Source organism: Symphodus melops (assembly GCF_947650265.1).
Source record: "Symphodus melops genome assembly, chromosome: 22".
In the NCBI taxonomy this organism is placed as follows: domain Eukaryota; kingdom Metazoa; phylum Chordata; class Actinopteri; order Labriformes; family Labridae; genus Symphodus; species Symphodus melops.
The window spans coordinates 17300207-17326971 of NC_136712.1; the positions used below are offsets into that span (position 1 = coordinate 17300207).

Here is a 26765-nt window from a genome sequence, read left to right on the forward strand (position 1 = left end):
ATCTTCATCAGAAGTGTCTCCATTCAGTACCTTTTCTTTCTTGTCATTTAAAGCTAAAGATATGTCTTTTTACATCAGAATTACACACTGTTAATATAAAGTGACAGTTTAGGATGTTTTGAAGATTTTACAGTAGAGATATAAAAGTTGTATACTGACACACGATGTTGATGCCATACCTGCTCTGATTGGATGTCTTTTAAAAGATTAAAAATGCACAACAGGGGGACATTTGTTTTTAAATGTTATAGCAGAGAAGTGAACTGTAACACACTACAGACTGAGTGTTTAGTTATTTACAGTAAAAGTGTTTTTTATCCTCAGTTGAACATGTAACTTTCTATATTCACACTAACCTCTCACAATTTATCAGGGTTAGGGTTAGCTGTTTTTACAACTTCCGTTAAATGGAGACTTGAAAAGAAAAATCCTGCACATTTAAACTGAAACAAAAGGAAAAAGATTTGCACACTGTCCAGCTCCCAAAGGGCCATTTGGTATCTGAACAGTTCTTTTCTTGTCCTGCTCCTGTATGCATTTTGCCTGAATGTACGCACAGCAGTTTTTGCTTTAATTTCCAGAGACACACATCAGATCATTGAGAAAAAAGCAATTATTTAAACACTGAAAGAACTCTGTTTCAGATAAAGCCGCAATCAGCTGGCTAACTGTGAAGCTTTTCAACTTACAACATCATTTAGGTATCATAGTGCACAAGAACAGCACTCCTAAATTAGCAAGTGTTAAATGCATGCATATTAATTCTTGACTTACGTATCATATACCTGTCTTTTTACAAGCTTGAACACCAAAAATTCTTCCAGCTTTCCTGTAAAACGTCTGCAAAAAGTCGTGATGAGCCAATGTGTGAATGCCGTATATTTAAGAAATTTCCCCTGGAGTGAGTTTGCGGGGTGATTATGTTTTTGTATCCTCTGACAGGTGCCATCTTCACAAAGTAAGGAAGCTGCTCCTTAGCGCTTCCTGCTTACCAGTCAATCCTTTTCTAATATTTTGTTGATACTGTGGCTGAGGAGTGATTACACGGAGCAAAACCTGCCTACCATTGTAGCATCAGTGTCAGTAGCTTCACCCTCACTGAGTCAGTCTGTGGGGACTTGGGTTGGGAACCGGAGAGTTGCTGGTTTAAGTACCGGTACATACCAAAATATGGAAGTTCTTAAACCAGGCACTGAACCCCGAGCTCTGGCTGTATAGCAGCCTTACTCAGAAGGTGTTTGTGTAGGTTTGTGTTTTTGGTCTACGTGTCTTCTCAAATAACAGTAAAGCAGGATTTGCTCTCAGGGATTAATAAAGCACTTTACATAACCGAACATTACACTGTGACATCCTGCCTTGTGTCTTGAAATGTTAAGAATGCAATTCAACAACGCTATAATTTTCATAAAAATGTATATATCTTGAGATGTTCTTTAGAAGAGTGAAAGTGTTCTAGAGCTATCTCAGCTTCTGACTTCTCAGAAAAATGAGGAAAATGTGTTTTTCTTTGCTTGAAAGTTTTCTTCATGTGATGCAATATGACGCTTTTTGAATCACATGAAGAAAACTTTCAGGCAAAGAAAAACACATTTTTCTCGTCTCAGGGCAAAATGAGGGTTGGATCCATGACCATTCAACACTACTACCATGTTTCTAATGATACACAGCTTCATGCAAATGGGTGAAGTATCCCTTTAATGATTAATTCATAGAGATGGATCACCTCGTTTACAAATGGTCTCCAGGATTGGCAGCGTGAAGGACAGACTTCTCTATCTGGCGCTGAAGCACTCCTGTCAACTTTTGAAATTGTTAAATTGCTAAAAATAGTTAGAAAAGAAGATTAAAAATATGAAGATATGACCTTCTGTGTATATTTACACAGAAACACACACCTGTCAGGTACATATGGTTGAAATATGTGTCTCACTGAGGGAGAGACATTAAGTTTTAAACAGCTTCTGATGTAATATTCATGTCACGAATTTGGTATTTTGAATTTTCAGCAGCTGGTAGCGTGAGCCACCCCCCTCCCGAGGCAGGGAGGAGGAGGAGGAGGAGAGAACGAGGAGGAAGAAGTAGAAAAGAGGAGAGGAGAGGGATGGGGGGGCCTGTCCTGGAAAACACACTCAAAGCTCCGGCTGTTTACATCTCTTTTGGCAAGTCTGAGGCTGTTTCCATGGCGACAGGAGTAAAGATAGTCAGGATGTGTCAGAGATACAGTGCGCCGAGCGGTGCAGATTGCTGGACGTGAGCTGAAGAATGAACGAGTGGAAGTGACTCTCCGTTATCTCAGCTCTGAACCGGAGAGAGAATCAAGCGACGCCTCTGTTCTGTGTTTGTTTGTTTTTTCACTCTCGCTGTGAAGTGACATTTACAGCCACAACGGGCATGATGCTATCACTGAAGCACCACCTGTGTTTTTAGACTAAATGATGCAGCTACAACTATCATCTACTTTGACTGAGTCTATGCACATTTTACTGAATGATATCTGCCGTTTATTTAAGCAGAAGACTCCTACAGATTTCACCTGTTACAGGCAAACTGCATGTACTTTAATAAGACAGATCAAACGTCTACTTATAATTGTAATGACATTTTGGTAATTAGATCGGTCCGTTAAAACAAGTACATACATTTTAGATAAACATAGCTCTGAAGATGAACCCAAGGTTTTTTGAGTATTTTCTTGTAAGGCAATAATGACAAAGAAACAAACTGAACGCAGACAAAAATGTGAAATTACCCAAAACCCCAAACCTGATAATGACACCGAATGTGTAAAAGAGTTTCCATAAAAACAATTTAAAGGGGATATAAAGACAGCCCGATGGTGCAATCCTTTGAATAAACCCCATTATGGTTTGGATCAGAATAAGCAGGTCACGTTCATGTCTTTGCACATATAACTTAATCACATCATGTAAGTAACCTCATCTGGGAAAAAAAGTGTTTATTTTATAAACATCACGGCTCCTGTTTAAATAAGTACCTTTGGTACGCCTTCAGTCACTTTGTATGCGACCACATTGTTTTTGATACTCCGGCACCTCACACACGGTTTGTTGGAAATTTGTTGTCACATCAGATAATTCTGTGAGAGCTGGAAGAAAAGAGTTCAGACGAAGCAAAGACAGAAACCATCCAAGTCAAAAGATAAATAGTTTATGTGAATCTCTCACACAGCATTTACCTTTACTCTATACACATTGTTTTGAACGTGATATACAGTATGTCATCTCATTTTTTCTTTACAGTTTGACATGTTTTTTTTTTTCAGCATGCACTTTAGAAGGCCAACAAAAGGCTCCACAAACACGGACTCCAAACTAGATTTTTTTTCCTCACAGTAAAACATACAAAAACATGAACTCTGGGCAAAAGCCGGACACGTTTGAGGACACAATGGAGAAGCACAGCATCAGACTACCAGGACTTTCACAGGTTAGAGCAAAGTTTACTCCACAGTAAGACACAAAAATACATGTTCTGGATCCAAAAAAATAATCACGTTTTTTTTTAAAGTCACAACGTCATCCTAGAAATACACAAAGAACGGTTCCTCTTTGTTCGAGTCAAAGAGTAAAGCAGCGTGTGTACTATACACGAGGAGGATTGTGGGTACAGGGTGACAGCAAGCTCACTGCACAGGTAGCACGTTGGACCACCTGTCAGTGCTTTCTGTCTGTGTCTTCACTCTGTTATCCTTCTTGTCTCTGCTGAAATCACAGTGTGCATCGGCGCTTTTTGTTTTCGGGTGCTTTATTGCAAATCCGATCTGATTATTTGGGAGGATGGGATTGCTACCGTGCAGATGTAGCCATTCTAGAAGCCCTGCTTTATAACTTGGTAAACTTCTGCTACACTTTTGCTCCGCCCCCACACAGCAAGGGGGGGGGGGGGAAGTTTGGAAGAATCAAGTTATGCAGTTTTTTTTTTTTTTTTTTAGCCACCAGGCGTTTTATGAGGAATATTTTGGTGAGTATAATTTGGTTTCTGCAGCACAAATGCAGGGTGGGTGCACGTTGAATGCACAGGCAGGGCAAGGAGGGACTTCTACAACGGCGACTGCACCACAAGGACGGGGGAGGGGCTCTGTCTCGTTCGTGTTTGTGCTCAAACTTTCTGGAAAAGTCAGAGAATCAAGTCCACTCATTGGTTTCCACTGACCTGGCCTTTCAACCTGCACATCTTACCCTGGATGTTAAGGATACACACACACACACACACACACACACACACGCACACACACATTTACACACACGGCAGAGCAATTAACCTACTGAAAATTACCAAGGAAACAAAAGCAGAGATGACCATGATGTCACATTTATTCAACTCTCTCTATACTGTATATACGGTTTGTTAGCTCATATATAAATACACTCCATTTTTAAACACAAAGTGCCTCAACTGATACGTCTTAATACACTTATTGCGAGGAGGGAAACCACAGCAAGAAAAGTGATTTGAGTGTAACTGACCACCTCGTTACCTGACTCGCCATCAACAGACAGATGTGGACGGAGCCGCTCGGCCCAGATGTGCTGTGTTCATCGTGGTATGTACAGGAGCGATAACTATACAGTCAAATAGTCTCTTTTTTTAACAAAGTGTCCGGTTTGTTTTGCTCTTTTTTTTTTTTTTTTTACCAAAGTTCCAAAACAAAAGGAGAAATCAAGAAACGGTAAATGCTTCGAAAAGTCCTCCCAGGATTTCATCGTGATCGATGTGTTCCTGCTCTCTGAGGCGTCAGCTGGGCGGCCTTCAGTCTGTCCGTCTCTCTATTCGTCCATACTGTCCTGGAGGAGTGGCTCCACTGTGAGGTCGTCATACTGATGACTTATCCCAGCGTCATTCAAATAGGAAATGAACTGTCTAAATGAAATATAAAGACATCTCGAAATATCAGATATGCATGATCAGTCACTGCAGAAGACCTCTCCATGCACACACTGGCATTTAAAATCAAAATAAGCACAAAAATAAGAACATAATATAAATCCGTAGTGCCCTTTCCTTCAACGTGTTTCCAATGTTACAGAAGTGCTTTATGGTACGGGAGTAAAAAGGGGGAGTGTTTAAAATCATTTGGTGTACAGACAAAGAGTGTGAGCGCTTCTTTCTTTTTAATTGTTTGACTTCTTTTTTTTTTTTTTTTCCAGAGCTATGTGTAAGATGCATCTACCCGGGAGCCAGTTGCTAAGCAACCATCTGCTACTGGTATAGACATACAGTGGAGATGGGTGAGGCACAGCGCAGCATGGTTTAATGTCTGCTGTCCCACACCTGTTGGTGCTCAGAGGGAAACTTATGTCTGCCATGAAAGGTTGAGTGTACGATGAGGTTCGATATGAGACTGTTTTGAGAAGAGTTCAGGTCGGTGTGTCTCGTTTGGAGACTTGAGTTAGTCGCCCTTGGTGTGAGATGGGTTAAAGTGAGTCTGTGCAGGTTTAAAGAGAGCAAGTGGAAAGAGTTATATAATAGTTGTTAAACAGTTTGGTAACACATAACACTCAGTGACACAAATCCAACATTCATGTTTCTTTTCACATGACATTAACATGTTGGCTCTTTGTTAGTCAGTATACTAAGCACATTAAAAAGCCTCATTCTGCACGTCCATGTTCTACTTCTCTTAGGCCAATAACTCAGAGTCCTGTCTCCTGATTGGATGGGAGATTTTGGGACTTTAGGCTTTAATTCCTATAAGGCAGTTTTGGTAATTTTCAAACACTGGCATGATTTGAAAAGTAGCTTTCCCTCTGTTCATATGCAGCTTTTAGAAGAGCCCAACTGCACACAAACAAACAGCTCCTTCTCGATTCTTAAAGGAAACTTTAAGCGTCTTGAATCAAAATCTGAGACTCGCAGATTGTAAAAAATGAAGCGGATGTCGCTACCATGTTGACACACACACTGGTTGACCATCATTTGGAAGCCATGAGTTTGTCATTTTGGCCTCGACTGTCTGACCATATATGGACATAATGGTTCAAAGTCCATCCCAAGTCTATCCAGGTTGATAGGAAGCCCCGCCCACATTATGAAGCCTATAGTTGGCAAAGAATAATATCTTAATTCTAAGACAAATGCTTCCTTACTTCAGTGAATAATTGGGAGGTTATCAAGGTGACACTGACTCTCAGTTAATGGCACATTAGTCGTAGACTATGATCATGCAGAATAAAGCATTAATAAAAGCATAATAATGACCAATTAGGAGCGCTGCTAATATAATTGCTAATAAGTTACTAGGTAATGGTTCATCTTTGTGTCATAATGTTGAGTGTTACCATCGTTATTTTCAGGTTGAAATCGTGCACATTTCAAAACAAATCTGGTTTCACAAGATGCAAAATGCAGGCTTTGCCTCAGTGATGATATTTCACTAATTAGATTTATCTCTTTGTACCAATGTCGGAAATTATCCAGGGACGTAAATAAGCACACCTTTGCATGTTTAGGGCCTGAAATGGGATTAGTGATCCACCCCAGATTATAAACACACTGACATTCATAGACGTTTAACTGTAAAGAAAAGGAGATGAGAGGCACAGCGAGGTGACCCTCAGAAGGTTACCTGTCCGACATGGCGGTGCCTCCCATCTAGTCATTAAGACAGAACGCTGCTCTCTGCTTGTGTGAAACCAGTAAAGACAACCTCTTTGCAGTTATCTGTGAGCAAACAACCAGAGACACAACAGCTTTGGTTGGCATTCCATCAAAGGAAAGAAAACATACAGGAGGAGGGGAGAAAGTTAATCGAAAAATAGCAGCAGATGAACGAAGAAAAAAAAAACACAGAGAGAAAACGTACACCCAGCTGGTGTTTTGTGTTTTTAGTCTCCTCGGTGGATTGTTGGTGAGACCGAAGGCAAAATGAGACATGATAAAGCCCCTAAACCCCCAACATAATAAAATCTGATTAAAAAAAATACTCCTTATGGATGTATATGTATTGTCGAGCCCTCGTCCCCTCTCCACATGGCTTGCAGACGATGGTCACAGGATGATCCATGCAAACATGAGCGGGCCCAGCAGCAGGTGAAGAGTGACAGACGTGAACGCGTGTGAGTCCAAAACACATTCCTCAAAGATAAATCCTCCTCCCCCTCCTCCCGTCTCCATCTCAAAATAAAAGTCATTCGCATGAGGTTTAAAATGAAGTGACATCTCTCTTTCTTTTTGTGGAAGCACTTTTTTTTTTGAAGTATTTAAACATATCAACGTCTAATATCCCTGATTAGTAATGTGTCCTTTATTAAATGTTATGGCTGCTAACTCTGAAGCCACCAGTCGGAGTTCTTTTATTGCAAGTCTCAAAGTACGATAATAATGAGCTGAAGGGAACTCCAGGGGACACAGGAGGGCTGACTGAAGCTAAGCTAAGCACATGTTCCTTCTTGAAAACAGGTGAAAGGTGGGGAGTTAGCCGAAGCTGCTAACAGGAGTCTCAGCTACAAAGCTTGTCCACTAGCCACAATATCGAGGAGTTCGGGTGAAATACCAGAGGGAGGTGATGTGTGTGGGGAAAGGGTGTGGGGTGGTTTAGGCCAAAGTGGCGGAGGGCCAGACATCTCACAGGATGGAGGGGATGGGGGAGCGGGAGCGCCGCAGGGGGCACGGTGATCCGAATGGCGAGGTCACAGGCGACAACCTCAGGGTGTTACCGGCCATGCCCGCTATGTTGTTTAAACTCCGTGACTTCTCATAGCCTTCAGATGAAGGGGGGGCGACAGAGTGGTGGTGGTTGAGGTGGAGGTGGTGGTGGTGGTGGTGGTAGTGCAGGAACAGGACATGAACACACACAGGCAGGCAGTCAGGCACGCAGGCAACGATCCAAGTCCGAGCCAGCCGAGTCAACCGAGACAAGACAGGAGACAGGAGTGAGACAGAGCAGCAGAAACAAACTGTACGCTGAGAGCAGGCACCGCACTTCTCTCCTGGCAGAGCGAGGCAGAGTATAGTCAGAGAAACAGGATGTTCTGAGAAGGAGAAACAACCTGATTGGCTGTGTTAATAACTAGTGGGAGGAGCCAAAGAACCACTGTTTCTCTTGATTGAGATGAATTCAATTTATATTAAAGTCCTTACATGGAAACACAGACAATAAAAGGACCTACTAAGAGAGACGTTTTATGTGCTAGATGATTAAATATGATATCTGAGAAGGAAACAATTCACATACAGTATTGCCAATATGGCTTCCAATATTATACATTTAAGCAGTGCAAAGGAAAAATATAACCACTGTTCACTTATTGTGCATCTTTTTTTAACATTGTTGCTCATTTTAAAACACTTTCTGAGCTGCTGTGATGCTCTGCATAAGTTGCTGCAGATAGTACTCAGAGCCTTTTAAACTAAGAAGTAGGTTTGTGTTCTGCTGGACAAACTACTTAAAGAAACGTTTTGTGTTACAAACAACATTATAGACTTTCTTTTTCTTCCAGTTTAAGTGCAGCTTTGATGCTCTGCTACATGTCCTGCAGACGCTGCTGCAAGGCATGTAAAGAGTCGGAGCGTGTTCTGCAGGAATAACATGATGAAATCTTTCTAAAAAACCAAAAGGGTTCAAATCAGCTGAAAGATTATTTCTATTACAGTTCACTCACCACTTTATTTTAAAGGAAGCTGCCAGGCGCCTCAGTCAAGGATCACGGTTGTTTCTTTTTTTCTTCAGTGCCTCTTACATTTAACCGTATTAGTTCTTTATTTGTCTTTTTGTTTGTCCTGTTATGCCTCGCCCTCAAAACAAACAAAATTTGACGTTGAGTTTTGTTCATATATAGGAAACATGCTAATTCAGAATATCTGTGTTCGGCCCATTTCAGCCATCATCTCAATCACAAAGGCTGGACTGAGCAAAAGAAGCTCCATGTTTCTTGGTTGTGTCTTAAAAACAAGATAAAACATCTTTCAGTTTGTAATTATGAGCAGCCGAGCAGGAAAAATGATCTGCATCAGCTTCCACGTCGTAAGTGTGAGTCAAACTATGACTCACACACCGCTCAGCAGAAACATCAACAAACCTGCGACAAAGTGGATTCAGGGCAAACGGGAGTGACAGTAACATTCACAGGAAATCCATTCTAATGATTATTTAATGGATTCAGCTAATCTTTAAAAGGAGGTTATTACCAATTACCTCCACCTGGTTCAACTCAATTACAAGCATTGTGCTCAATATCACTCCTGGATGGAATGGGGAGATGCATGTGTGCTGTTCCTGCTGTGATGAATAAACACGCTGCACAGTTGGTTCAACTTGTCAAGGTGTAAGAAGGCTGTTATCTTCCCCAGCTGCAGTAAATGTGTTTACGTTTGATTTTAATTTTGAGGTTCTGTTTCCACTCTTTTCTTAGACACCTCTTTGAATCTTTTCACCAAAATCCATCTGACTGACTCAGTGGTAGAAATAAAACATGGAGCCTTATAGATGTAGTACTCTGTGATGTCACCATGTTGTATCTAAAGCATAGTTTTGAAGTCCTGATTGTTGTATTTAAACTGATTAAACTGATCTCTCGAGTCCACAGTTCACCACTGTGAGAAATTGTTGAGACACTTTGCATGTGATGGATATCGAATAAATGGAACATCTGTTTCAAATGCTCACTCACATCGAGGCACTTAGATCATCCATCATCATACATGAACAACATGCACATCAAATATCAGATATAACAGGCAGTTTATGAACAGACTGGAGCTTGCACAAACTGATGATGATGAGGATGATTACAAAAACCTTTCATTTATCTGTATAGATTCACAACATTTCAGCATGTGATGCACGCTGGCAGAATTAGCATTCAGTCAAAGTAAACAAGCAAGCCAAAGCAGCCAGATCATTAATGGAGCATGCCAGTCAGCTGGCGTAAACACTGATGAGGAACAGCGAATGGAAACGTGGCCTCATTACCATTCTACAAACGGCTCGGTTTGTTTCAGGGGAAAGGTGGGAATTAAAGCGGCGCGGTTTCAGAACCAGCCGAGCAGCAGAACAAAGGGCAGCCGGGGTCCACGCCAACAGGCAGCAGGCACTAGAAAGGACTCGATGTTTTATGCATCAGCAGCAACTGTAACCGCCGACTGAAGCAGCGGAACGTCGCACAGCTGCCTCCGTTGGAAAAAACGAGACTGCTTAAGGAGGCCTGCTGTGAGAGAGACCACCAGGGTGGTTAGATTTTATTCTATAGGTAGTTTAAGAAAAAAAAGGTATCACCTCTTTATTTGTTAAGGCAAATTCAATTGAACCAAATCTTCAATATAAAAGAAGAGCTAATTGTTTGATAGCAATGTTTCAGCTGCTGGAGTGAGAACACGAGTTCTATGAGGCGGTAGAGCAACAACGTCGAGAGCAGGACATTTAGATTAAATTCTGATAGAAGGTAATTATCCGAGGCTTAAAGCTTCCACATTACAGTGCAGATTAAGTCGACGTTGCCTCAAGAAGCCTGAGATAAAATGGAGGATTTAATCCAACAAACACGCTTTGGGCCTCACACTGAGTCCAAACATTTTCATTACGTGGTCAAGAGGAGGCCGATAAGGATTTTCTGGTCTGCAGGGAACGCCTCTGAAATGAGCTGCTGCGTGACCTCATTTTCTCTGGGAGCAGACACATTTATACGTTTAAGTTCATGACTCTTTTTTTCTGCCTTTGAACACACACAACAGGAGCAAGGCTTTCTAACTCGGCAGACATCATGATGACCTTTAGCTTGGGTCAAAGTGTTGTGAAGGTCGAGCCTTTTCTGGGTCTGACCTTTCCATCGAGTTTCTGATACAAGACCTGTCATGACCAGCAGGCACGGCCTGAAACCCGACAACTGCTCTGACAGCCAAATATGAAGATAGAGTTTGATCATGTTTTTAGATCTCGATCATGGTAAGTAAACAGCTAACAGCTAAATGTCAATATCGTCCAATCAGAAAACAGGAAAAAGTTCAACCACTGACTTCTTCATGAATAGAAAAGTAAGCACAGCTGCTTACACTGTGTGACCCTGAGGCTGTTTCTGGACCGACAGCTGATTTTGAAGAGCGGCTGAATTTCAGCTCAATGACACTTCCTGTATCAGCAGAGCACACAGCGACATGACAACCAATCACAGCCCTTTCAGTACGTTTGAAACTTTAGTCTGCTGACAACATAGGCCCTGTGTTGAAAAAGCGTCTTTTTCTTCTTCTATTGTTTTCAGTGAGGAGAGAGTTTGTAGCAGCAGGTGGCCGCCTGGAGGAAAAGGGCAGCGCTCAGCATTCTTTTTGTGACTGCTCCGCCTTATTTGTACTGTTGCTCTGAGTGTTTTGAATATGTCTAAACTTATCAGAAAGCAGCTATTGATGTCACTAGTGGTCTTCTAAGAATATAAAATATTTCCCATATTTTTGCATTTTTTGAGCAGTGTCGGTCATACAGCGGCCGTTGTCATAGAGACAGGATGGATATGCAGCGCGGCTCAGCACCTTCCCATCGTTTGTTCTTTTTGGTCAGGCTTCAGCTCATTTTGTTTTTTATCTTTGATGACCTTTGAACTTTACATCTGGGGGCCGTACCTTTATGTTTTCAGTCTTCATATTTTGAGCCTTGAGTTAATAATTTAGGCTCTGACTGTTTTATGCAGAAGCATGACTTTATTGCCGCTGTTGGCCTCTTACAATGAAGAAGTCAGTGAATAATTTGTTATGTTTCAGAGCAGATGGAAGAAAGAGGTGTTTCTTTATCCATTTAAATTCTTCCAAGTGTCAGATAGTTTAAAGTTCAGGCGGTGTATCATCACCGGAGGGGCTGATGATACACCCGTTATGCTGTTTCGGCGCTTTGGATGGACGATGATCCTTGAATCAGCCAAAAACAGGTCAGGCATTTATTCAAGTGTTTCCAGGCAACAGGAAAACATGAATAAATTGCAAAGAAAGCAGCAGTTCTGAGTCGGCTGCATTAACACTGTGGATCCTCAGAACTGCCTGAATAACTCTTCTGTTTGTCACCGCACAGAGCTGTGACAGCAGACACACAGGTTACGTTACCTGAGCTGCCTAGGCCTGAACAAAGCGCCTTCCTCCCTCCAAGGATGTCGGTGTCCCAGTCGCTATGGATACGGATCAGCTGATGAGGATTAAGACTGATGTCTCTGTTGTCAAGTTCGTGTCTTGAGGGGTCATTCCAGCAGCTTTAAACCTGAACCTTCTTTTGACCTATTTTAAATGACTAACAGGTGCAACACTTTTTTGGAAGCAGCTCCAGGAGGGTTTCTTCTAACTTCAACTAGCAGCAGCAACTAAGGCTTTAATGGCTGCTATAATTGCTTAGGAGCAGATGTTCCTGATCAAAATGTGTCCACTTAAGTTCTTCTTTTCTTACTTTGGCCACTGACAGGCTCAGGTTGTTATTTTAAGTGTCTTATAAAATTGGATTTTATCCATCACAGGATTTTATCTTCTACGTTTGCTACCAGTTTGTTTCCATGCAAACGAACAATACAGTGTTATCTTATCTTTATTACTATTACAGCATATGATGTAATTGTATTGTCTTTAATTCAAACTAACAATTTAGAGCACTGAAGTAAAATATCACAAACTAACAGGCCACAGTAGACCAGCTGGTCCCATGTTCACAAAGGTTTAAATAGCTGTTTTTTTGTGGTGACTTTATAGAGCGATGTAATGAGTATTTCTGCTTTCAAAATGGGATCTTTACACTTAAAATAACGATCTAAGCCCATCTTAGTCAAAAACATGAACAATTTAAGGGGATGTGCTCAATGAGTGGTCACATTTAATGTCAGGAAATATAATGCAACCCGCTGCAGCCCGCTCTGAGGCTGCAAACTGAAGAGCTCTACTGAAACTAATCCAAAAAGGTGTTGTGCTTTGTGGTCATTCTTGCACCAAACATGCAAAAGCAAAACATGGCTATAAAGAACACTGGTTCCCCCCTTTAAAATAAGAAATGCTCTGACATGTGTTATCTCTGTTTGTAGGATAAATTTTATCTGATCTATTTAAAAAATAATTTAAAATACTGAAACATAAATAGTCACAGAAAAACCCTTTGAGACAATACCTTACCCACACTTAAAAATGATGACCAATGAGATTAAAATGAATAACGTTTAATGCACAATAGCAAGCATGACATTTAGAACAACCTGATCTATTTGTTTCTTTAACGCTTGTCCTCAGATGCACACAGACTGGTGAGTTTGCACGAGCAGTTACCTGTTTTCCGAAGCCCTCCGTCTGCAGGGCAGGTGTAGTCACTAGCAGCGAGCAGGAAGCAGGTTCCAGTGCTCCGGCGGTCCTGTTCTCGGGTGCTGGACCTTCGCATGGGGACCCGCTCCTCTGGAGACAGGGTCAGGTCACTGCTGCAGTCTGCTGACAGAACTGAGAGAGGAGAAAGGTGAACTCTTTCATTCAGGGAGGTTATCATAATGTCAAAACCTTTTTTTTTGCCTGCAGGCTCAGGTGATAAAGTTACCTCACTACAGCTGCTTTGTTTGTGCAACTGAATATCGACATAATAGGATAACTGTGTTTAAATCATTTCCCTCCTTCCTTCGACTCAAGTTGCTAAGAAACTAAAAGTATGTCCTTTCCTCCAGTCTGGCTTTCAGCCTTGTGCAACTTTACTGTCAGAAAGATTTCTCTGCTCACACAAACCTTTCTTTAGTGGGAGTTTGTCTGAGCGCTTCGTTGTGTAATATTTTTGACTTCAAGAATAAAACAAAGTCAAACCAGACAGATGGCGTTCTCTGTGTTCTGAGGTGTATAAATATCACTGGCATTGTTTAACTTGGTATTTTCTTTATTTTGTTCAAGTGTTGGTGTAACAATCATCCAACATCAATGTTTAAGGATCAGCATGTTCTCTGTACGTCAAAGGAGAGGAGATTTGGGGCCTGTGTCCATTAATGACATTTCATGAGCTGGCAGCGTTTATTGTTTTATTGTCCAGGTCTCACCATCATCCTAATCACAAAATACAAACGAGCTGTTATTGTCGCTGCGCTCTCAAACTTTTGGACACCACCACGCTCAGAAATGTCCCCTGTCCAACCACCAACCAATCAAATAAAGAAGGGGAGGGACCTCTCTAATTAGAGGGTTACATGAACAGGTAAAGAGTTTCTGCTAATGCCAGGACATGATTTGCTTTGCCCAGGTCAGTGGTTACAGCTATCCAGCCTCAAGCTGCACTATGACCCAAAGTGAACAACAGGACAGTGGAAGAATGTCGTCACTCAGCACGGTGCAGTTTGGCAGTATTTTCCATCTATAAAGATAAAGTCATAAGAAGGCTGGGTCAGGTAAAACTGGCCTATCGACCCGAGCCATGTGTAACAACACAGCACAGGAGTGTGGATGTTAACCTGCAAGGAGGACTGAAGCCGGGTGGTGCGAGCAATCCTAACATTCGCCACACTCTGCAAACCTATTCACATCATTTGCAGGAGGCCAAATTCAACCCACAATGCACTGCATGTTAGTTCACTTCCCTTCTTTGGTTCGGATCGCGTTCTCACCTACAGTACGGCAAACTACTACAGAACTCTGGTGCACCTGGAAGCAAACCGAGACCCCCTGTTTTGAAGCGGACCAGAGTTTGGATCTTTGTTCTGCACCAGACTTCGTTTTAGCATTCTCACGACCCCATCTGACAAAGTGCAATACAGCTAAGGTGTGGATGCATCTTTAAACTAGTGCTGTTCAATTTGAACTCACATCACTTTTTTTACCTTTTACTAAATTAGCCAAAATATTTAAAAAGTAGCTAAATAAGAATTTAAGATGAATCCAAATTTAAATAAATGGTAACCTAAAATTCTCTCACATTCTGACGGTGTACATTTAAGCTGCCTGTCAACACTGCTGAATTGTTGTGGTGAGAAATAACATTCACCCCTCGGGAACAATGAATTTAAAATGTGCCTCCCAGTGGGATATTCTCAGGACTGTACAGTTAAAGCAGAGGAATGGGGGTTTGTCGGGAAAGGGAACAGGCGAGTTTTTCCAGGTGACGGGGGAATAACAGTCAGGACAAACATCAGACAGCCTCCCGCATTAAAAAGTCTCAGGCAAATGTCACACGCACTGCCATGCAGGACAAAGGTCAGACGGAGTGTGGAGCTGCACCGGATAAAAAACACAAACCGTTTTCATGAGAGCCAATGAGAGATAATATAGCATCATAAATCCTTCTTTACAAGTCCCACACCTGCATGTGAAATAACAGAATTCAAAAGGGCCAAAAAATAAGCAATTAATCAATTCTTCTAACAATACAAAAAGCTGTTAGCAGCTCAGATAAGAGTCAAATTGTTGCATTGGATGCCATAGTCTATAAACATAATGCCTCTGAGCTTGTAAAAGTGGATCTGCATCTCCAAGCTTCTCCATAAGCTCTGTGGGAAGTGGAGTTATTCTCCAAAGATTGAAAGTAAAGTGGCAGTTTAACAGCTGACGATGTCCATTGAGATGATGAAATACGCTATGAATAACCTAAATGTGGCTTTTTATGAGCTCTTAATGGTTTCTGCATGACAGCAGTGGTCTAAGATACAGGAGAATACTTTACTGCTGGCTTTGGCTGCACGGGAAATAGTGGCGTGCAGGATTAATGCATTATTTGCTAAAGGTGGTTTCATGGTTTATATTCAGGTTACAGAAACAATGGTGTCTGTTTTTTATATTGAATCTCTTGTTCATTTAATAAATTTAGCATTCTCATCATATAAACATTGTTTTCCTTTTAAACCACGTGAAAACTGAGAGACATCTTCCATAACACTGAAATTAACCTCTTAAATGACATGGAAGCGTTCATGCTGAAACATGATGCGTTTAAGGACAATCAGGGGACGAGTAACCGTGCAGACTGTATATTTTAAATGATCTCTAAGGAAATCACAGAGACGACTATGCTGTTTGTGCACTCGGTTCAGGCATGAATTATTCTATCTTTATTAGATTTAAAATTCTGAGACCTCATAAACAAATAGACTGGTGACTGCACATCTACCCTCAGGAACGTCTGAACTAGAATTCAAAGGAAGTCAGTCTACGGGGGTCGACACAAATTTACATCAAGATCAGATGTGCAAAGTTGTTTTTTGTTTTTTTTAAGTAAAATTAATTAATAAAATTAAATGACTGACATTGGCCAAGGCGGAAAAAAAACAGCCACCGACTGTCCAAACAACAATCTCTACACATGGCTGAATTCTCCTTCCCTTAACATTCTTTCTGCCTTTCACTGTGGCAACCAGAGAGGAGGCCTGTAAGGCAAAAGAGCTTCAGTGAGGGAGCTGCATAGTCTCTCAGGGAAAACTATTCCATGTGTGAGTGGGTAATATGACAAATGCACAATGTTTTCTACCTGAGATGAGGTCCCTTATGAATTCTCATCACTGTCACTTCTATAGGTTAAAAATAAGGGGACTTAGGCACTTGGTTTCAAAAGTGCAGAAGTCCCTTCCACCGTGATCAGCAGGGGGCTTCTCCACCAGAGGAACCCTCCCTCTCAGTTGATCTATGATATTACATTTAACATCTTCCTGATGAATTCATGGTCTCAGTAAGTTAAAATCTTCTTCACTGCTTATGGTTCATTTAGTAAATTATTATTGCATGTGGAGCTATAAGAAAATGAAGCAGAGAATGCATGGACTGTATAAAACATGGACATAGCCTCAGTATAGTCACCATTTAGTTTCTATAGTGGCCTTGTGTAGTCCAACGATGGTGGTGGCCATATAAGAAATGCGACATCAACCCAACTATGGATCAATCTAGAAACAGGCAGTGATGGAGCTGAGGCCTCAAGCCTCCTGGCCAAAACCTACAACGTGTCCACGGGACAGTCAACGTGCCAAGCTCCGAGATTTTCCCTCCAAATTCATTTATTGACCCTGCAAACATGTTAACCTCTTCTGTTAAAATGTGCATTTTCTGGGCATGGGCGTTTGAAGCCAGTCTCAAGAGGACATTAAACTAACTGCATTTTTCTGAACTTTCACTTTCAGTTTTTTAGACATTGGATGTTGTGGCTCGGTTGCTTTCACTGTGACACAAAGCGTCAATAAGACACAATAAGACTTTTTATACCTGTTGTATTTGTAAGGTGTCAGGAGACTAGTTTTTTGTGACTTGGTGCAACATAGAAGGAAACAAAAATTGAACAGTCTTACCTGAACGATTGCGTTCTAGTACCCTCGTCCCCTTTACGTGGCAAAGGTCCCCTTGAGTACTGTTGCAGGTGGTGTTTAGATCAGCTTTGCAGTAGGAAGGGGAACCTCCCTGCACCACTTGAGGGATGTGTTTCTTTCTCTTCTTTGGCAGCTTCTGCTTGGCCATGGCCAGAGAGTAGTACATCCCAAAGTTATTGACAATAACAGGCACAGGCATGGCTATCGTCAGCACACCTGCCAAGGCGCACAATGCGCCCACAACCATGCCTGACCAGGTCTCTGGATACATGTCGCCATAGCCCAGTGTTGTCATGGTTACTACCGCCCACCAGAAGCCAATGGGGATGTTCTTGAACTTTGTGTGGAGACTAGCAGTGGGGTCATTTGGCTTAGCACCAATTCGCTCAGCGTAGTAGATCATGGTTGCAAAAATTAACACTCCCAACGCCAGAAAGATGATAAGCAGCAGGAATTCATTGGTGCTAGCACGTAGTGTGTGGCCCAACACCCTTAGCCCCACAAAATGACGTGTTAGCTTAAAGATACGCAGGATACGAACAAAGCGCACCACCCTGAGGAAACCCAACACATCCTTGGCAGCCTTTGAAGAAAGGCCACTCAGCCCTACCTCCAAGTAGAAAGGCAGGATGGCCACAAAGTCGATGATGTTGAGAACACTCTTAACAAACTCCAATTTGACCGGGCAGAAGGTCACACGCACCAGGAACTCGATGGTGAACCAGAACACACATACGCCCTCCACGTACGTGAGCGCAGGGTCAGTTTCAATCTCGTACTGCGGGCCTGAATCCGGCACACTGCTGTTGCGCACAAGTTCAGTCTTGTTGATGATGGTGTTGAAAGCCTCATGAGTCTCCAGACAGAAGGTGGTGATGGAGACCAGGATGAAGAACAAAGATGCAAAGGCAATAAACTACAAGAGAGGAAGAGAGAAACAGAGGTAAGTTATGATTTCAGAAATGCAATTTTTTTAAAACACTTTGACATGCAAAATTGTGGCTTAGAAAAAATCGAGTACACCAAGGTCAATCAATGTATTTGCTCTTGAGAAGGAGAATGAACTCAGACAAGTTTAATTAACTTGTGCCAATCTGAATGGACTCAAGAGCGAGGAGCAATCTATTAACAAGAACAAGAAATAAACAAACACTTCCCCCTATGCTCCTGGTGGGATTGTAACACAGAAGTGTAGAAACAGTCAGATTTAATTTGCTGCTGCTGATATGTCTGACAGTAAGCAGTTGTGCCAAGGGGGAATTGGTCTAACCCAGCAATCAAGTATAAATTCAGAATCAAGAGAGACTAGAAAAAGGTATTGATTAGGCTTGTATTTAATTTGTGTTTTTCTAATTCAGGCAACACTCCTGTCTATTTGAGACTACAAGGCACCAATGGTATCAAGTCATGGGGGAGGGTATCGGTGAAAGCAACGTCATGTTGATGTACATGAACTCTGAGGCGTTTTGTCAACAGCCGTGGCAGGCAACTCCTTGGGGCCCGAGACCAACAGGGGGCTTCTGAGCACTCACAAACGTAAACAAAAGCAGTAGCTCAAAATGTGCAAATTCTGCATTGACAGTAGGAAACCTCCCTAAGGGACCCCCATCTAAAACCTGCATTGTTGCAGTGAAAACCAAAGTTTGTCAAATTAGTACAAAAAAAGATAAATAAAGAGGAATTATACAAGTTTAGGAGAGAAAAATGAAAAAAGAGGAAGAGGAGAAAGTGTTGGGACGCTGGCAGACATAATGGTGATGAACGCTCGTTTTAAGGGCCCCCTGAAAGATTTTTACCGAGAGCAACATCAGACTCTACAATCACCACTGTAAACACTTTTTGCATGTACATCGTCAAGTCTCGACTTTGGATCCAATCAAGTTTCATTTCTAATTATCATTTCCAAGCTCTCTCACTTTTTGCTTCTCCGGCCAGACCCACACCCTTGTTTTCCAACCACATGAGGTCAAGTGCAAAAATGGAAGAAGATATGGCTAAAACATTTTGAATCCTAATTTGATGCTTTCAGTGATGGAGTTCAGTTTGTCTCCATTCAGGCTTCTTGCAGCTGTGAAAGTTTACTCAAACTTTTTTTGAGTCTTTTGCAGAACACATTGCTATAGCACCATTCTGTCACCTCCAACACTGTCTTAATCTATTTTTGTGTCTCAATATAGAACACAAGACGCTGTTACCACATTAAATGGGCTCAGAATGAAAACCATCCATTCTCCCTCGTCCCTCCTTGAGCCTGGGTTACAGCGTCACAAAGCCTGAGTGAGATAGAGGTGGAGACCCCCACAGTAAATAGTCCCCTTGGGTGCTGTTTGGTAACCCATTCCAGGAATTTCAATAACAATATTCTTAACAAGGCAATCGGGAAGAGGCAAGGTGACGTCATGGAATATTCCATTTGTTAAATGTGATCAGAAACAAGTGGAAGAATTAGATTTGAATAAGAGAGATTCAGTAAGAAAAAGCATGAACAGTTTTAAAGCTACGACAGAAACGTGTAATACGGCATGAAGAGATTACTTTACATGCAAAGCCCTCTCGTGTATGCTTGAGCTAAGTCCAAAAATAAGCAATTGAAAGGAAAGTAAATTCACTGATCTTTGGTTGGGGTAATGAAAGCATGTGTATAAACTGCAATTGAATCTACTAACTATTAGCTGATGACTCACAAACAGATTTTATTTACTTTTTCTCCTGATAAACACATCTTGTTTTGTTTGGGTCTGCTTTTTTTTTGCAAAGTGTTCATCGAGCCACCTGTCAGGAGCAGAGCTCAGACCCAGCTTTTCCGCTGACCTGGAAGGAACTTGGACAGAATTTGCAAACATCCGTGCCTTTCTCTGAGACAGAGCAGATTTCCACACAAGACGCCTACTATGCTCCTTCTCCACCTTCCTCCCACCATCCGTCCGCTGGAGCGCTCTGCCTACTGAGCTCTAAAGAAGTCATTTCACACCTTGCCTTCTTTTCAGATTGCATGACTCACACATTCAAAATATATCACTGCCACTATTTGGGTAACCCTGCTCCTGAACTGTGTGCACTCACTCTACTGCTGTTAGTGTTCACTCGCTCTGCTTATGATACTCTCTTTAATGTCCTCTAAGTAACCTGCTCATTCACTCCAACCTTTTCAAAGGAACAGTGTTGTAAAGAGGTTCCTCTGCACCACCAGGTTCCAGTATCTTTGCATGACTGTAGGGTTGCCATCTATCGCCTGGACCACATTGACATGCTCACATGCACCACAGCACAACAACAACAACGAAGCAATCAAGACAGCGCTACGCCATCAATGTCTGTTCTCTGAAGATTTAACTACTGTTTTTATCAAACTCATCTGCTGGCATTGTAGAGAGAAATATAATGTCTGATTTGGGGGGGAAAAGAAAGTATCTAACTTTAAAGGGGCAATATGTAACTCTGATAAGAAGCGTCTAAAATGGTTACTGCCATGGGCGTGTCCAGAGGTGGCATGGCCACCCTTGAAATCCTAAATTGTGGTTGGCTGTTTGCCTCGTCAGAGCTGGGACCTGTGCAAAAACTACCATCACACTGAGCTCTGCATCAGTCTTGAAAGCTGTCGGCATCAGAACCGGCTCTCCATTTTTTCAAAAAGCATCTAAAATATTGATTCTCACACCACTTGAAAATCTGTCGAGGTAATCGGTACTGGAGAAGAGTAAAAAAAAAAAAAAACGGTGACTTTGCTAAACAGTCCTAAGATTGGCCCAATTATATTGTCGTGTGCAACCCGCTATTACATGTTTGCAACAAAATAAACCAACCTTTATTCCACATACTCTGATTATGTAGCAGCCATTACAGCCTGATGTAAGACAGCTGATTGAAGCGATTTAGATCTACTTGAGATATTTTAGAGCTATTCACACCTTTAAGCCAGCCAGGTTTTAAAACACTGGAATCCCCATATTCACTAGATCTACTGCAGTTTGACAAACAACAGCTGTGAGTCTTTCTATGAGGTGAGTTTATACATGTTTAGACATTTCTAAACTATCTTCTATTCAGAATGACATGAGCCGCCCATCATTAAACTTCTTATGACTTCCTATTCCTTAATTATTACTTCCTGTCTGCCTCACCTTTATTTCTGTCTCCCTCTCTTCACGACACTGTGGCTGGACTACCTGAGCTGTTTCCTTCGGCTGCTCATGTGCCGACTAATGACAAGGCTCGTACCATGCTGGGTTTTAATTTTGTTGCATCCACGCCTGCGGAGCGAGGATATATCCTCTCCCCTGTGCACGTGGGTCTGTTACAGCTGAATCATGTCACATTAACCGAGCGAGATGACACACACACACACACTAACATGCACACACTGATACCTCTGTTTTAACACACATACACACAAACACATTATTTATGACAGACATTAAAAATGCAAAGGCGCTACTCTACCATGTGATTGCAACAGGCGCACGCTTCTCCACATCCTGATTTCCAGCACACACGCTCTGCATGCTAAATGAGTCCTGTTGGTGTAGAAAACGCTCGGTGAAGGCAGCGAGGGGCAGATGTTGCACTGACACCCCGTCTCTGAACAATACAAATCTTATTTAGCCCAATGACTCACCACATTTTTTATCGCTCCTCGGCATTACAATGCCTTTCAGCTCTGGAGTGTCTCGCTCTGTGGCACAGCTGTTAACAGCTGCAGAGGTCAAACCTGTGACCTTGATGTTTGACTTCCCTCAATGCCTGATTTACACTAGCCCTGTCAACACATCATTAAAGAAGCAGATTTGACTCCAGTCAGGCCTCAGTTATCGTCTGTTTTCATCAGGTTTGTGGGCTGATATTTGGGCTGAAATTCAAACTAGAGATGGGAGCGATCTGATATCGGTTTCGATATTGAAAATATTCAAGTTCTGTATCTGACATCAGACTGACGGCACCGATCTACACCACTAATTTAAAAATATGTTTGGGCACTTTAAACATTCTCTGCTCGCACAGACATTTTCGACTGAACTGCAAAGTACCCACAAATCGTTTCCATGACAACGTACAGGCGAGATTGGAACAGCTCCTTCTATTAGATTAAAAATTCAATTCTTACACTTCAGTTTAAAAGATTTAATTTGAAAAACCTGACAGCTGTTGTCGCTTCCTGTTAGTATGTCAAGCCAGCACAGAAGCTTTGTGTAGCCGTACACATTACTACCCACAACAACAATAACTTTATAAATATAACATTTAAAATTTGGAAGGTAAAAAAGTGGATCAGTGCACCTCTAATTCAAACTACAGTATTTGATGTGCTTTAGTTGTTGGGTGACTCTGACACTGTAGTCCAGAGCTTATTAAAAACGTTGTCTATGCATTTGTTGCCAATACTCACGGTGCACAAAGCGTGTCATTTCAGAAACATTTGTAAAGGTGGCGTTCATTTGGCCCCAGACAAACATTAGTCAAAACAATGTTTGTGTTGTATCGAGCACCCGATGCTTTAACCTTTCACTTCTTACTCTCATTCAAACATTAACAGTATTCAGAAAGGCCACACAATTTTGTTTCAACGATGATGATGATGATAAACTGCATGAACTTTCTCGCACAGCCTCAAAGGGTCAGTGTGTTTATTTTGAGCTCTGTATTGCTTAGAACAATAGTGCCTTCTAAGAGTAGAAGAAACCGGCCTCTGCTTCCTTTTTCATACACTACAAAGAAGCGTCTATATGAGCTGCAGTAAACATAAAACCTTCCTCCTGTTTATGGCAGCTTCTCTTTAAGCATTATTTGATGTGGCCTGGTTTGAATGTTTTCATATCTGTGCTGCTTCACATTCAGCTCAGATTCAGTTCTGTCACTCGACACCCACAGGAAGAGTGCTCCAGGAAAGAATCAATCATAAACATGTTTCCGTACTCACATTATTGCCTCTCCCATGCTGCCTTTGTGGTCATTAGAGGGAAAGAACTGGGCAGAGCGATTGCACATTTCAAAATATCTACATTTAGGCAGCAATAGAGACACGAATAGTTTCAAGCTCAACTCACAGGCTGTATGTTTTCAGATGACAGCGGCGCTCTCATCACACCTAACTCTGTGATCACAGTCACAGTCCTTAAGAAGGAAGGAATCCCTCATCATCACATTATTTTTTGTTAGACCCCTCTGCCTCACCCTGGAAACCAAACGTCGGAGGGAAGAGGAGAAGAGACACGAGGAGTCAAACTGCTTGGATCACACGATCCTGGATGGATTTCTATCTGCTATGGGCCTGAAGCGGTCAGAGACGACAGGCCGAGACGCAGACACTGGAGATGTGCAGCCTCAGGTTGTAACTGATACATGGACGTCACATTAGAGCACTAATGAAGAGGGGAAACTGGGCGGTGTGCAGGGAATGAAAAGTCCAGTCAACAATGAGTGACTCAAATAAACCTTGTTTTCATTTGGTTTAAATCTCAGAATTCTCTTGACATTAGCAGGGATGAACTCTGACTCTGGCACCCTGCCGTAATCCCCCGATATGCATCTGCATTTACCACAGATGTGCCGTTTACAACAAGTGGACTGATCTTGTTTGCAAGAGTGGAGTCTGTGCAGAATTGCCTTGACCTTGAAATAACCTGCAAGGTAAAACAATATATAAAAAACAGCAGGATGTGCTCACACTATTGGTAGTAAAAATAAGTTTGATTGTATGTAGATATACTGCACATAAAAATAGACCCCACCTCTTCTAAGTTCCTTTAGTTCATGAGTAAACAGAGTTGCATGTGTATTAAATAACAGTTTCTGTTCTTCCTCAACTACTCAGTAAGTCCACTTAAAAAATAATCATTATGTTTGTTCAGGAATCAGAGCAATCAGCCCTCTGCTGGCCATTAGTACCAATAGAGTATTAATAGAGCAGCATTTCAGAATATGGATTCTGAGTTTGAGAATCTCAGAGGATTTCAATTATTTTAAAGCAACAATATGGAGGAATTTGGTTTGACGCATTTTGGTAATCAGCATCCTTCATCTTCTTTTTTAAATCGGACATCTCGTGTGTTAGTGCTGTAAAGCTGTACGCTCTTCATAGTAAAAAATCAGCTTCAAACAAACAGAACATGACGAGCCACGTTCAAACAGACAAAACATTTTACTAAACTCAATTTTACTTTGCCTGAAACACGAGTACAGTGTTGATCGACTGCAGCTCTCGATTTATTTACAACGTTACCTGCTGACATGAACGATCGCTCACAGCGCACAGATGTTTGTGATACACACACATTCTGTGTCTCTCCATCGGAGCAGTGAGAGGAGTCTTCCTCGTTCCCCGCTGCTTTTGCGCCGACGTTCCTGTCTTCATTTACTGAGGTCAGGAGTGCATGCAATGGGCAGGTCACACGGAGTGTGCCCTCTGCTGGATCAAACTGAAGATAACTTCAAACAGCCTGATGCGCTCATGGTGATCGGGCTGCACGAGGGAGAGACCACATTCTCCCTTTTGAAGGTTACAGTGCTCTGAAATTAACCTTAAAAGTTACATGTTGTTGCTTTAACTGATAAAGGCTTCCTAAATGAATCCTCCTTTGAACCCTCACCGGTATTTGAAGTATTAAGTGGTAAATCCTGGTAGCTCCAGCACTCACTCACTCACTCACTCACTCACTCACTCACTCACTCACTCACTCACTCACTCACTCACTCACTCACTCAACTCACTCACTCACTCAGAAAGCTAAAAACAGATCGACCCTCCAGGGTCATCGCTTCATCTGTTGGCACAGCAACATGTTGGATGGGCAAACCTTGGCATCCTCCCACCGACATGTCCCCGCCCCCACACACACACACAAAAACACAACCGGGCAGCCCACCACTCTGCTCAGGCTCTGTTTCAGAAACCACCCTGCTGTCTCAGCCAATCAGAGAGCTCGCTTCCCCAACCTCCCCAGGACTGTCACCATCTGTTTGACACCAAGAGTGGAGGCTCCATGCTTTGGTCCTGGCCTGAGACCACCATCCACCATGGCTCTCATCCTCTCTGTAAGCCGCCCGTGACATCATCGAGCTGAGGAGACCCTGGAGGCGTTATCACAGTCCGCGAGGACCTCAAACACACACTCAGATACACACACTTTATCCCACACATGTCTAATTAAACCTGTGGGGTTTGAGCTCGTATGTGGTTTGCCTTCTGTTTCTGCATGATTGCCCGGTTATTATTTCAATCTGGATTTAGGGCTTTTCCTCTGTGTACACACATGGAGTCTGCAGACGTGTTCAACTGCACGTCCACATTAATGCAACCATCAGTGTGCAGAAAAGACAAAAACATTTGTGTTTTGGAGGGCAGATTCTCCTTGAGCTTTTTCCCCCTGTTTTTTATTATTATTAAAATGACCTCTTTCTTGTGGATTTTTCAGTTAAGAAGCATTTCATTTTGAAGTTAAAAACCCAGATTTGAAGAACTTTTGAATTGCAGACTGGGTGGATGATAACGTTCATTAATGCGTCAGTGATATCGTTCTCTAAAATGTGTCTTCCTCCCATCACGTGTGCTTTACATGAGCAGCATCCTCCAGGCAGAGGAATTAAGTAAATGTGTAAAGTGCAAAATCTGCAGCATCGTAAGTGACCACAGAGAGCTTCTCTTCCAGTCAGTCACGTACAAATGCACAACTTTAAAGCAGAATGAATCATGTTCACAGCCTTTTAAAAAGTCAGGGTTTGGTGTCTAAGACCTCAGGTTGAATTGTAGACCTGTAGGTTTAAAGTTGTCGGGTGTTTGCTTGGTGTCGCTAAAATGTAAACACCAGGAGTTTTTTTTTTCATGCTTTCACGAGCCAGTAAACTACCACCTCGACGGAAATCTGATCCAGTGGGAATTACCAACTCACTAGCTTATTATCCAGCAGAGTAGGCAGCTTAGCTTAGCTGGAGCTTGAGAAGCCCCCGCTCCTTTTAAGCACTGTTGTGGCATCCAAGTAAGTAGAAAAACCAATGGGTGATGCTGTGGTGTCGACATCAGTCTGCAGGATAAAACAGACACTAAACTCTGTCGATAATTTTAATAAAGAGTCGACATTGACTTTTTATTTCAATCTGAACTTGTTTGATCCAACTTTCAGCCTTTTCGTTTGGACTTTAGCACACTTTCAACATGCTCATCAGCTCTGACTGAATTTGCCTTTGATGATGTGATTTATAAAACACAGGGTTTGTTGTTGTGAATGAGAACAGTTTATCTTTTAAGATATACCAATCATAAACGGCCAAGAGTACATCTACACGCTGTAAAACTCATTCTCATCAACATCATCTTGGTAATTAGTATCAAACTTCTGGAGATCATGTCAACACAGGGTTTCTAAACTTACTGCAAAGTTTAACAATCATTATTCACTGATGTACTTAATGTTGCTGAAGTTCAGAGTGGATGCTTATTTTGCAGCAAATTAGCTCATTATAACTATGCGTGTGTGCGTGTATGTGTGTGTGTATAGATAAGGATGCACACAGTCCGAGCCATTCTCTCTCTCTCTCTCTCTCTCTCTCTCT

The 26765-nt window shown here is 42.0% G+C and overlaps 1 protein-coding gene across 6 annotated transcripts in view; it reads right to left on the reverse strand.

Moving 5' to 3' along the window:
• Nucleotides 1-2655: 2655 nt before the first annotated feature.
• kcnc2 (potassium voltage-gated channel, Shaw-related subfamily, member 2) overlaps nt 2656-26765 on the reverse strand; it is a 79187-nt gene continuing 55077 nt past the window's right edge. Inside the window, exons 2-5 of one of the 6 annotated variants that reach the window (XR_013778116.1) lie at nt 17205-18138; nt 13237-13401; nt 2970-7721; nt 2657-2935 (exon numbers count right to left, since the gene is read on the reverse strand). Coding sequence is in view for 5 of the 6 variants with exons in the window: in XM_079335352.1 (XP_079191478.1) it covers nt 7585-7721; nt 13237-13401; nt 17205-18138 (1236 nt within the window). In the remaining variant the exon portion in view is untranslated. Of the gene's footprint in view, nt 7722-12042; nt 12105-13236; nt 13402-17204; nt 18139-26765 lie in introns of all 6 variants that reach the window. The other 5 variants (XM_079335353.1, XM_079335354.1, XM_079335352.1 and 2 more) reach the window with 5 other exon arrangements.